The 13,029-nt window shown below is 43.9% G+C and overlaps 1 protein-coding gene across 1 annotated transcript in view; it reads left to right on the forward strand.

Moving 5' to 3' along the window:
* LOC114546013 (SH3 domain-containing protein 19) overlaps positions 1–12,827 on the forward strand; it is a 39,218-nt gene extending 26,391 nt beyond the window's left edge. Inside the window, exons 7-17 of the mRNA XM_028564649.1 lie at positions 581–1,831; positions 5,147–5,218; positions 5,831–6,080; positions 6,400–6,694; positions 7,756–7,947; positions 8,263–8,321; positions 8,444–8,694; positions 9,768–9,799; positions 10,431–10,605; positions 11,366–11,454; positions 11,695–12,827. Of these exons, the coding sequence (XP_028420450.1) occupies positions 581–1,831; positions 5,147–5,218; positions 5,831–6,080; positions 6,400–6,694; positions 7,756–7,947; positions 8,263–8,321; positions 8,444–8,694; positions 9,768–9,799; positions 10,431–10,605; positions 11,366–11,454; positions 11,695–11,805 (2,777 nt within the window). The 3' untranslated portion in view covers positions 11,806–12,827. The remainder of the gene's footprint in view (positions 1–580; positions 1,832–5,146; positions 5,219–5,830; positions 6,081–6,399; positions 6,695–7,755; positions 7,948–8,262; positions 8,322–8,443; positions 8,695–9,767; positions 9,800–10,430; positions 10,606–11,365; positions 11,455–11,694) is intronic.
* The last annotated feature ends 202 nt before the right edge of the window (positions 12,828–13,029 follow it).

Consider the following 13,029-nt stretch of genomic DNA (forward strand, 5'->3'; position numbering starts at 1 on the left):
CAGAGAAAGGGGAGGTAACCTTGCTCCTTATGACCTCATAAGAAGAAGATTCCTGAACGGCTCATCTGAGCTTTCATTTTCTCAAAGGCAGAGCAGGATACCCAGGGCTCGGTTTACACCTATCACCATTTCTAGCCACTCTGGGACCACAGGCAGTTGGGGGAACGCATATTAATGTTAAAATACCTCATAAAGTGACATTTTCATGCCATGGGACCTTTAAGTCTTGTGGAGAGAAACATCTGGAAGGACTTTGGAAACTCAACTTGCCATTTAAAAAAAAAAAAAAAAAAAAAAAAAAAAAAAAAAAAATTCTGCTCATGAGGTTTGTTTCTGCTAGCCGTCCTCTCTCGTTTCGCCATCTCGTCTGAGTCTCCGCTGCGGGAGAAAGTTGCAGAGTTGTCAACACTGTCCCCAACGTCACTGCCGTATCGCTTCCTGATTTCCCAAACTACATATCCAAATCCCAGAACGTGCATGCTTTAGTCGCGCGTTAAAATCACGGTGGTGTTAAAAGGAATTTGCTTTAACTCGTTATCATCGTTGTTTATTTAAAATGTGTATGTTTGTTTGTGTGCAGAAAGAAGACCAGTGAGACCACTACGGCCGCCTCTCCCTTACCCTCCCAAATCGTCCGACGTCGACAACATCATCACCGTCGACGACATCATCACCGTCTCCGCCAGCCAATCAACACTCCCCTCCGTTGACGGTGACAGCGCGGTACCAAACGCGCACCCGGTCCCACACACCTCCGCTCACACACAGGGCCGTGACCTCTTCGCTGAACTTTGCTCACCTTTGACCTCCACCTCTGGCGCTCAAACTGACCAATGGGATCAGTCGTCTGCTGCCGTTGACGCGGCCTCTCTTCCCACCGCTTCCGCTCACGTCCCGTTGGAGCGTCCCAGGCCACGCCCCCGCCCGCGCACCAAGTTCAGCGCGCCGGTAGGCAGCGAGGTCAAAGTTCAGACTTTGGTGAAACTGCGAGAGGACGGGTTGGCCACGCTAGCGGCCCGCGCGGGAACGGACGCCGCTAACCGGGACGTGAGTCAGGGCAAGTACCTCCGGGAGCTGCTCCAGGCCTTCAGCGCGGACGACTGGGGCTTCCCTGACCGCCGCAGCGACAGCAGCGAGCACAGCCAATCGGAGAGCGGGGAGGAAGACGAAGGCGAGGAGGACATGGCGACTCTGAAGGCGAGGATACAAGCCTTCGAGCAGCAGCAGCAGGTGGCTGATGGGAGCTGTGCAGACGCTAACAACAGAGACTTTGATGTCGCAAAGAGACCCGAACCCCGGCCACGCCCTCGTCTCCAGGGGCAACCCGCCAAATCCGTCCCTCCCATTGTCGCCCCGAAACCCAAAAACCTCCCTCACGCCCCCAAACCATCCAGCAAAGTGTTCTGGGAGGAGGGCGCTTCGACGGCAGACTCGGGTTGCACCGAATCAGACACAGCTTCTCACGCCCTGAAGTCCGCTCCAGCCTTGGTACCCGAAGCCTGCGCTGAAAAACCCTCCGTATCCCCAAAACCACAGTCTGCTACAGAAACCCTCTCGTCTGGTACCCCCGTCCCGGCCCCGAGGCCGCCTCCTCCGCCCAAACTCGGCGCCTCCGTCAGCGAGACTCCTTCCTCGGCCGACCCCAAAGCTCCGCCCAGACCTCCGGTCGCCCCCAGGACCAGCCTGGGAGCGCAGCACCAGGACAAGATCACGCCCGCTGGGCCCGTCACCCCACCTCTGCCCCCGAGACCCCCTGTGGAGGTGGGAAGTGGAGCGCCGACGGAGACTCGGGCCGGAAGTGACGAGACGCAGGACTCCGCGAACCAAACTGGTGAGCGTTGTTTAGGGCTGGGAAGAAAAATCGATTTGATTTAAAAATCGAGTTGGTAGGTCAAATCGATTCATTTTTTATTTTTTTTTTTTATCCAAATACAGTATACATAATTTGGGTGTTTAACAATCTTTGTTGCACACTGCACAGTGACTTTTCAGTTAGAGAAAGGGTTTGCCTTTGCAATTTTGTTTATGTTGTTGCACTATAATTAAATACAATAAATATATATATTTTTAAAATATATTGACAGTTCGCAGTTATTTTGTTTTAAAGGGAAGTGGGGGAAATCGAATCGTAAATTGAGTTTTTTATAAAAAAAATCGCATCTCATTTTTTTAGGGAAACAAATCGCCCAGCTCTAGCGTTGTTGTTTTTCTGTCGGTCGTCTGAGATCTTTACCGACTACTTCAGGGAGCCAGTAGGAACTGCGAAAACAAATGTTTTAAGTCAGAGAGTGGCTGGGAAGTGGGTCTCCATCTCAAAGTAATAAAGGAGTTATTAAAGGCTGTGCAATTAATCCAAATTTAATCGTGATCACAAAAACAGAATTATCAAGAAAAACAATTATTTAGCTCATTACGTTTTGCAAGTAAGCTCTAATTTTTTTCTTGTGTTCTGAATGAAAAAAGAAAATTTCACAGTTGTATGTGTTTTGTTTTTTTTGTTTTTTTTTTACTGTTGATTTATTTAACATTTTCCACAGTTTTTTAATTTTAATAATTGCAACATCTTTCCAGAAGTCAACGAGTAATCGTGTTAAATGATCGTGATTTCAATATTGACCGAAATAATTGTGATTATATTTTTTTCCCATAATCGAGCAGCCCTAAAAGGAGTCCTTCATTATTTTCTCTTACAACATAATATTCTTTCCAAAAGTTCTCCAACGGTAAAGTTCCCAGATGGATATGCCGAGCAAATGCGAAGCGATCAATCTGGCGGAGTCAGGTTAGGAAACTGGATGTTTAACCAAAAAATACCACAAAATAGTTTCTGATCCTTTTTGTTTTGCTGAATGTTGATTTTTATTCTGAAAGGCCAGTGCTGCTCTGTGTGGCTAGAGCTTTTTTTTTTTTTTTTTGCAATTTTGGGGGGCTTTTTTTGGAATTTTTAATGGTGTTACTTGCACGAAACAAACAGAGTGGGAACTTTCGAAGGTAATAGTGGCAGTAATCTGTTAAAACAGCTACAACGGAAATATAACTTTCTGATGACCTCATCCTAAATCTGAGTTCAGCATACTTGAGGTGAGACATTTTGAGTGTCAGTAGAACAGTAATTCTCCATCAGAGTAGTCGGTGCGTTTTGTTTATTTCTTCATTCTGTCCATTTGAAGCCCAAAACACTTCAACTAAGTACGATTTCACAATGTTTTCCATCTCTTTTTTTTTTTTTTTTTTTTTTTTTTTTTTTCCATTCGTCTTTTACTGCCAACAGATGTTCGTATTTTGTGTGTTTTTATTTTCCACATTCAAAACGTTTGGCTGATGTCGCAAGAGTGACTCAGCAAATTAGCAGGTGGAGGTTTTACACTGACTCTTTGACTTAATGTTACTGGGAGCAGGACCTACAACCTTTAATTTACAAGGCCGTGAGTCTCCAGATCCGAAGAGAAACCATCAAATTCCAGCTTCTCAAATGTGTACATTTTTTTTCTACTCTCTTGCAGTAAAATAATTGAAATGTTTTATCTTTTATCCACTTTTCAAGGTTCAGTCAAATGTTTGCTTTTAACAACCACATAGAAGACATTATTAACCCCTAATGTGGTCAGCAGTGCAAGTGTTTGACGCGCAAAGTCAATATTTAGGCTTTAAAGTTCAGTGCAGAGACTGTCCGTGCTTTTAGTGTTTTATTAGACAACTGGTTGACACAGTGCATTTAGGTCACATGCAGACGTAATCGGTGTCCGTCATGTTGGACAAGGCAGAAAATGAAGAGTCACTTCCTCAGTCAGTGTCTCTTCAGTTCTCGGTGTCTCTTTCCTTCTCTCCCAGTGTGAGCGGAGATCTTTGCTTGTTGTTTAGTCTGAGATTACAAAGAAACTCTGTTCAGCACTCAATACGGAGGCAATCAGAAACACTGGCGTCACAGTGAATCCCACGGAGAGGGAGGGAGGGGGAGACAGAGAGAGGGAGATGGGAGAGGGAGAGAGAGTGGGAGGTGGAGGGAGAGAGATGGGGAGCGAGACAGAGGGCGAGAGAGAGAGAGGGGGGAGAGGGAGGGAGGGAAGGAGAGAGAGGGAGGTAGACAGAGAGACAGGGAGGGGAGGGGAGGAGATGAGAGACAGAGAGAGGGAGATGAGAGGAGAGGAGAGGGGGAGGGAGGGAGAGAGAGAGCGAGAGAGAATTTCAAATGTCAGCATCAACGCTGAACCTGTGATTGACTCCAGCACTCCTTTATCTATTCAAACACTTGAAACTTTGGTCAAATATTGAACTAGTCACGCTCTAAAAAAATCCATAAAAAATAGAACAAAACCTTGCCTGATTCCCCAAAGTTTGCCTGATAAACGGACTCAAATGCCATTTTGTTTTCACTCTATTGTTCACTTTTATCATCCCTTCTTTACACTTTGAATGGCTGATCAAGGCTAATCACTATGTGCAAATGTTAAAAACTGAATTTTACAGCTGCAAAATGTACGATGACATGCTGTAATTTATGCCCACAATTGATGGTGATTGCATCTTAATTCATGGCCAGAACTGATTTAGAAGAACCGTTTGTCCACAATTAGAGAAATACAAGCTTTGCTGACATGTTACTCATCACACTTTAAGTTTCAAGTGAAATCAAAAGGGCCACTACATAAATCTGACCCCAGTATGACATCAAAGTGTACTTTCCCAGTAAGTAAATGAACAGTGTCCCTACGAAGCCTCCCAGTGGTGATAGCTGACCAAGTAATCAGCGCTGTCAACCGCTGCAGCTGCTTTGCAAATAAGTCTGAAGTTCAGTCAATGGCTCTAAACAGAGCTTATCGGCACCAGTTACACATTCAGCTTATCTGGTCGATAAGCTGTGTGAGCAGGAAAGCCGCACGCTTCCTCCAAAACCTCATGTAAATGTTTGTGAACTTCTGCACGTGTACGGGAAAACAGACGAGCGAGAGTTCGCCAGCTGATTGAGACTGAATTTTAGATTAGATTAGATTCAACTTTGTTGTCGTTGTGCAGAGTGCAAGCACAAAGACAGCGAAATGCAGTTTGCGTCCAACCAGAAGTGCGAAATGTATTAAATGTTTTAACCGTCCCCACGTTTTGTTATTCAGTCTAAATTCATTTTTTTGTTAATTTCTTTTTTTTTCAGTGAAAATAAGAAGTGGTCGTCCAGGTGTCCCGACCAAACCAGCAGCACTGACATCACCACGCAGAGCCAGCGGTAAGAGTGTGTGTGTGTGTGTGTTTTTGTGCGCACTAAGCTGGATGAAGCTGAAGTACAATGGAGTGTTTGAAAGCTTGGAGACATAAATCTTGCTCGTTATGTTATGCAGAAATATGCAAACAGAGTGTGTGAGTGTGTGAGTGTGTGAGTGTGTGAGTGTGTGAGTGAGTGAGAGACCAAACCTTGTGAAAGAAAAATGCAGTGATTGTGCGAGAAGAAAAATAAGTGCCCACTATTGTTGGTGCTGTGTAAAAGCCAGCTGTACTGTACGCTGTGTAGACACAATTGTGCGTGTGTGTGTTCAGCCAAGCCATGTGATTGTTCAACTTGACAGATAATTCCCATCATGCAACTCGTCAGGCTGCTTTATTGGCTGCTACATAAAGCGTTAGTGTTGAATAAATTAAGAGTAGGAGGACAAAAATTAGATTCAATGTGGCCGTTTTTGCTTTCTATTTTATTCTTTTACACGTCTCCTCCTCTTTGTCTCCATTTTCAGCATTTCTGTTACCTTGATAATCACCACTTTTAAATCATCCCTAACTGTTAAAGTTGTCACTTTAGCATCTAATATGAACAGTAAGTAGTAACTTGACATCTGCTCTCCAGCTCCAAATCTAGCCCCCAAACCCACCGGAGTCTCGCCAACGCCTCCAGATTCAAACCCAGTCCCACCCAAACCTGCAGCAGCTGCCCCGGCCCCGGCCACGGCCCCCAGACCTTCAGGACCGGCCGTGGTTCAGACCCCGGGCCTCAAACCGCCGGCTCCGGCCCTGAGGAAAGGCCCCGTGATTCCGACCAAACCAGAAACCGGCAGCGCTGCGAACCCAAACTCCTCAGATCCTCCTCTCCCTCCACGGTGAGGAAGAGATTTGTAATTCTTCAGGAGGGGAATACACCTTCAAACATGACTTCACTGTCCCATAAAAGTAGAAAATATCATTTTTAATAGTTAAGATTGTGATTGTTTACTTTCCCAGTTAGCTGCTTTGTCGATATGGTCTGATTTTCTTTCATTGTTGTGATTATGCAGCATTATAAACGTGTCGGAACTCTCCTTTTATCGTGTTTTTAGCGTCTACAATCATCTATCCCCACAAGCTGTTGCTTGGTTTTATTTGAAGAGCAACTTCTCTTCCTGTTTAGTGCCATAAATCAGTCTCCCTCTTTCTCTCCAGGCCGTCAAGTGTGAAGCTCCTCCCCCTTCGTCCTCCACCAATCAAATCCACCCCTGGGCGACCGCCGCCTCCAGCCGTCAGCTCTACTTCCTCAGCCAAACAGACGGCCCCTCCTGCGTCCAAAACTGGTCCCGCTCCCTCCGTTTACCCGGCCAGCCAGTCTTCGTCTTCACAAACCACTTTGTCCTCTTCTTCTGTGTCAGCCAATCAGGTGCAGCCGCAAAGGGCATCAAAGAGGGGACCACCTCTGCCCCCGCGCCCTAAACCTGGACACCCTCTCTTCAACAGCTACGTGGTATGACACAGACACACAGACACAGACAATAAAGAAATAAAGGCTTTCTGATTCAGACAGGCAGGCACGCACACACACACAGACACACACACACACACAGACATTAAAGAAACACGCCGACTTATTGGGAATTTAGCTTATTCACCGTAACCCCCAGAGTTAGACAAGTCCATACATACCCTTCTCATCTCCGTGCGTGCTGTAAGGCTGTCTGACGGCTCCAGCGGCATCAGGCCAGCACAGAACATGCAGGTGAATGGTTCCAGTAATCCTACTGCTCCGAATAAGTGACAAAATAACACCAACATGTTCCTATTTACATGTTGTGATTTATAGAGTCACAGCGTGTACAAAAAACAACGTAACATGAGACACAGCCGTCTTCTAACCGTAAACAAACCGGGAACTATATTCTCAGGCGGAAGAATATAGTACTTGGGCGGAGTGATATGCTCGCAGCAAGCCTGTCTGAGAATATAGTTCCCGGTTTGTTTATTGTTAGAAGATGGCTGTGTCTCATGTTACGTTGTTTTTTGTACACGCTGTGACTCTACAAATCACAACATGTAAATAGGAACATGTTGGCGTTATTTTGTCACTTTTGTCACAATTGGGAGCAGTAGGCTAGTTGGAACCAGTTACCTGCAGGATTTGTGCTGGGCTAAGCTAATGCTGGAGCCGTCAGACAGCGTTACAGCACGCATGGAGATGAGAAGGATATGTATGGACTTCTCTAACTCTGGGGGTTACGGTGAATAAGCTAAATTCCCAATAAGTCGGCGTGTTCCTTTTTAAAGAAATAAAGGCTTTCTGATTCAGACAGACACACACACAGAGAGACGCACACAGATGGACACACACAGACAGACAGACAGACAGACAGAGACACACACAGACAGAGACACACACACACACACAGACAGACACACGCACAGATGGACACACACACACACACACACACACACACACACACACACACACACACACACACACACACACACACACACACTACTGTCATAGATTTGATTTCCAAGGTCTTAATTTTCTTAATTTTGTCTCAGAAACAGGAAGTCCTGATCGTCCTGGACGACCCGAGCCCCTCCGAGCCCCTGCCAGGTGAAGGGAGGATTCAAACGGCCGTCATCAACCCGTCACAGTGTCTCCTGGACCTGGACATCCAACCAGAACCTGCCCCAGATCAGGACAACCAATCAAAGTCTGCCTTGGAGGGCCTCAGCCTATCGGACTCCCAGGTATTAGAACAGTTGGTTAAACCCTAGTCTTGCTACTCTTTAAAGCAATTCAGAAGTAGTTCTGACAGATAAGTTAATAAATATAATAAAATACACCCATACCATAATACATAATAATTGAAGTGAAAAAGACAAGAGCAGCGGCAACACATGTTCAGTTTTTCATAATAAAAACAAGTGTTTTTTATTGAAACTTACTTTAAATGTAATTCTACTACCTTTAACTGCTCTATGTGTTTCCCACAACATAATACATTGACATAAAAGGTAAGACATAAGTTAACTTTAGTTTGTTTGGTTTTTTTTGTCGTGTAGTCTATTCTGCCTGTGCAGCCCACTGAGCAGAAAGAACAGCCCGACTCTCCTCCCGTCAGGTCAGACACACAACTCACAACTACACACCAGACATTTAACTGTACAGAACCTATTTCTAGAAGACTAGATTTTATTTTGAGTATATCCCTTGGTGTGTGTGTGTGCGTGTGCGTGTGTGCAGTGGTCCTCGGTGCGTCGCCTTGTTTGACTACGAGGGAGAGGATGACGACGAGCTCACCTTCTCCCAGGGTGATGTCATCGCCCTGCTGGAGATCATTGGACAAGAGTGGGGGCGGGGCCAGATCCATGGGCGAATTGGAATATTCCCTCTGAACTTCGCCGAGGTGGTGGAGCCGCCCCCGCAGCCGGTGCTGTCACCAGGGGAAACGGGAAAACCAACGACAACCGAGACCACAGCAACAAAAAGAACCGGTGAGTCGAAAAGTCCTTCAACTGTAAATAAAACACTGTTGAACTGCAGTCTTTTGGAATAGCTCAGTGTCCTCCTAAATACACTGGTACAGTTGGTCTTTATATGTAAGCAGGCAGCTTAACCACGGCTGCCTCTAATAACCCTTAAATTGCCTCCTCGACTCCTCCACTTGCCTCCCTTCCTCACGTCAGGCGTGAGGAAATCGTGGGAGGAGGCAAGGAGGTAATTTGTTTTAGAGAGATGAGATGTCCTTTCCTCCGGAGAGTCACATGAATACGTCAGCTGTTTGGGCAGAGTTAGCAACTCCTTCAGCTGCACGGCTTCTGGGAAGGCTGCTCTCGTGTATCCTCGCCTATAGCTCTTCGATTTTTTAAAATTATTTTATTAACCTTTATTTAACCAGGAGAAATCCCATTGAGATTCAGAATCCTGGCCAAGACAGCAGTACAAAAGTTCCATATTTAAAATGTAGAGCAAAAACAGACAACATAAAACAGACAAAAAAAACAATAATCATACTTGAATCAGGAGATCAGTGAAGATTCACAGTTCTCAGTAGCAACACGTGCATTTAGTACTCAAATAATCCTTCAACCTAATTTTAAACCGTATCAATGTTGGTAGGTTAGTCTAATTTAAGATGATTCTGCAGTTTATACCAGGATGAGGGTGCAAACGATTTAAAGGCACTTTCAGAAATAAGAGCTCTGAGACGGCCTTTCTTCACGGAGGGACAGAACAATTTCCGGTTCAGCCGAGGACCGAGGAGTCGAGGAGCTATCAGATAGCATCTCATGTCCCTTATTTGATGGCTCCTCCAAGGCAGCTGTAGAATGTCCTACATAATTCACTTTAAATCGGTCTAAAATAAAAACCACAACAGCTAGAGCATTCATTCTTTTTGCAGCAGAAAGTTAAGGCTTCTGTCTTTCGCGTCATTACGTTGCGCGCTTGTGATGACGCTATCACGTTATGTGACCGTGTGACAACTTTTCTTTTGCAGATGAAACTAACAAACATTGTGATTTCTTTAGAATTGAATGTAATGGTGGTTTTGTTTTGTCTATTACAGCACCAAAGACCTCACAGGGCCTCGACTCAGAGGTGAGTGAGTGTGGGAGTGCGTGTGGTTCAGGGTTTTTTATTGTGTTTTATTTAAGTGTTGAAGTAAGAAAGCTCCCTCATTTTTCAAGTTATTTTAATTAAAGATAAACAAGAGAAAGGGGTCACTCATGCTTTAAATATTGCACTAACATCATCACAATATGTTCCATTTTTATACTATGTAGTGCGTTCTGTTAAAGCAGGGTTTCCGAGGGGCCTTAAAAAGTCTAAAATTTAAAAATCTAAATGTTAAGCCTTAAAAAGTCTTAAATTTGCTGAAGTATTATGTTCTAGGTCTTAAATAATTTTCCATAGGTCTTAATTTTCGAGCCAATTAAAGCCAATCTAGACACCAGTCCTATAATTCCGATGAGGAAACCGGGGAGTTGTTTCCCGGACTCGTACATCTGACTTATTTAATTTTTTTACGTCATTATACAGGTCTTTAATTTCATCCATAAAGGTCTTAAAAAGTCTTAAATTTGACTTTGTGAAACCTGCAGAAACACAATTTCTTTTTATTGTTGTTGTTAATATTCAGATATTCACATTTTTTTTGTATAAAATGTACTAATTAGTCTATTAATTGTGCGCAGTTATTTCCGTGCTGAATCAGTTTGTGTTTGTTCAGACAAAGGAGTGGGCTGTGGCTCTGTTTGACTTCCCCGGTCAGACTGCAGAGGATCTGTCCTTCCACAAGGGGGCGCTCATCCAGGTCACGCAGCACATCGATGCTGAGTGGAGGAGAGGAAGACTGGAGGGGAGGGAGGGGATCTACCCTGCTGCCTTCACACAAGCCTGCCAGGGTAACACACACACACACACACACACACACACACACACACACACGCTAAAATAAACAAAATGCATAATCTAATCAAGTCTAAAATACACGTGGTGGAAGTTATTAGATATTTTACTTCAGTGGAAGTTCTATTTAGGGTTTTCCATGTAAGCATCAAAAACTAACTCAATGACTTTTGTCAGATCTAATGATTGTAGTAGATCTCCCAGTTTCATTATTTATTCATTATCTTCTCTAGATTTTCCGACATTTTAGACACCGATATGGTAATAATAATCGTCCAATAAAGATTGAAAAACATAACATTTTCTGTTTGTTTAATTTGTTAAAGCATACTTTTGTTAACACCGCCCGTCTGGTGATTCTGGGACAAGAAAAGAAACGCCACTCAGGATTTGCAGATGATATGACTGAATGTACACCGTTTTTGATCTGATGTCCTAGTTTTCATGAGTTTTTTTGGATGCTTTTATACCATAATGTGGCTTGATTATTATAACTATGAGATGCCATTTCTTTGTGCTTGTTTGGCACACTCCTCATCTTGTTTATGTTTTTATTAGTGGGTATTTGAATCATGTTTTGATAATGTTGATAGTTTTGTGTTTTTGATTTGGTTGTATTAAGATTAGTTGTTTTGTTTTATCAATTTGAAATGCTTTTTTTTCTGTTTCTTTCAACACCTGGTGTTAACGATTGTATTAATGTGTTATCTGGAATCTTCGCACACTCTAACCACAACTTCCTGTTCTTGTTTTCAGCTCAGCCAATCCCAGGCCAGCAGTCAGCGGTTAAAGGAGTGGCGAAGTTTGACTTCACAGCAGAGAGCGAGGATGAGCTCACGTTAAAGGTGGGTGTGTGTGTGTGTTTGTCATGAGAACGTTTTTAAGTTCATATTCTCTGCACAGATGTAGGTTTCAAATTTTTATATTTATTTAGGCCTATTAAGTTAAGTAATGTTCATTTATCAGTGAGGGCAAACCATTATTTTCAGGCAAACTATCAGAACTGCAGTTTAAGTTTGTCTGTTTCAATATTAAGATAAAACGTTTTCTGACAATTGTGCTCTCTTTCTGTCTTCCTCCTGCAGGTCGGTGAGATTATTACACAGGTGGAGTTTGTGGATGAGCAGTGGATTCTGGGAGTTGTGGGCGGGAAGCGTGGGATTGTGCCTACAAACTACATTTCACTTCTCTCATGAGGAAAATCCTGAAAACAGCCGATGGTGAAAAAACTAGGAAACAACTTTTTTCTTTGGTTTTTGCAGCCGCTCTCTGTGCAACAGGTTGGTGGGTTTTGAACTCTACAGAGAGCGCTGTGAATACTGAACTCTGGTACGTCAGTGTTTCACAGTTTTTCCCCAAAAAACTTTTCAGGCGGTTTTTGGTTAAACAAAAGCCACCTGCTCAGTTTTTATTAGTAGTTTGGACTCCTTAGTTCCACTCCGAGTGCATCGTCTGTTGAATGAGAACGGGACGGACCTGCGCTGCCTTAACGACGGAGTAAAACGGATTTTACACCGGTGATTTGTGTTCTTCCTTTCTCTGTGCTCTGATTGGCTCCGTGGATTATATCCCACCTGGACTGGATTGGACTTTGTTTCTTTCTCGGACCGTTTGGTTCATTAAGTCCTGAGCGGCCAGTGGACTTTTCCCAGAAAATCCCCAGAAAAAACTGAAGGTCCAACGACTCAACGGTTGTCATCCTGCACTAATGGTTCAAATCGATCCGCACGATGGGAGAGGATGGGGAAAATATAATCAAGATGGGACATTTTTGCTTTAAATGGCCGCCGTTTGACGACTTTTTCCTCTTTGTGTCTGATTACAGGTGTTAACATAGACTGTTAAAAATGTTATTATGTGTCGGATACATTTTCAAAATCAGGCCAACTTGCAGTATTTAAACTGGAAAACTTTCAAGGTTTAGAGAGGGGGGGACTAATTCACATTTTAAAGGGATATTTGAGATGTTTTGCAGTGTGGTTGTCTGAGCTACTTCTCCAGTCAGTGTGTTAGCTACAGTAGATGTTTGGAGAAGCAGTTGGGAGTACCGACAAGGAAGCTAAGCAATGTCCTGCTGTGGACGGGGACAGCAGCTAAATGCATTTTAGACACCTAAAAACATCCGTATCAGTTTAAGTGGACACTATATTAGAATAGATTAGAATTGGAATATTTTCAGCACTTTCCCTCTCTGTCAGACAGCCCTTTACGACGGGGAACTGAAGCAGATATCTCTGCTCTCTTCAAAGCCACCAGACTCCTTCATGACAAAAACATTTCACAGAACTCTGTTTTTGGAGTCTGGTGGCTTTGAAGAGAGCAGAGATAACCGCTTCAGTTCCCCATCGTAAAGGGCTGTCTGACAGCGAGGGAAAGTAGTGAAAATATTCTAAATACAGCGGGAACTTAAACAGATTTCT

The sequence above is a fragment of the Perca flavescens genome, chromosome 19 (genome assembly GCF_004354835.1).
Source record: "Perca flavescens isolate YP-PL-M2 chromosome 19, PFLA_1.0, whole genome shotgun sequence".
In the NCBI taxonomy this organism is placed as follows: Eukaryota; Metazoa; Chordata; class Actinopteri; order Perciformes; family Percidae; genus Perca; species Perca flavescens.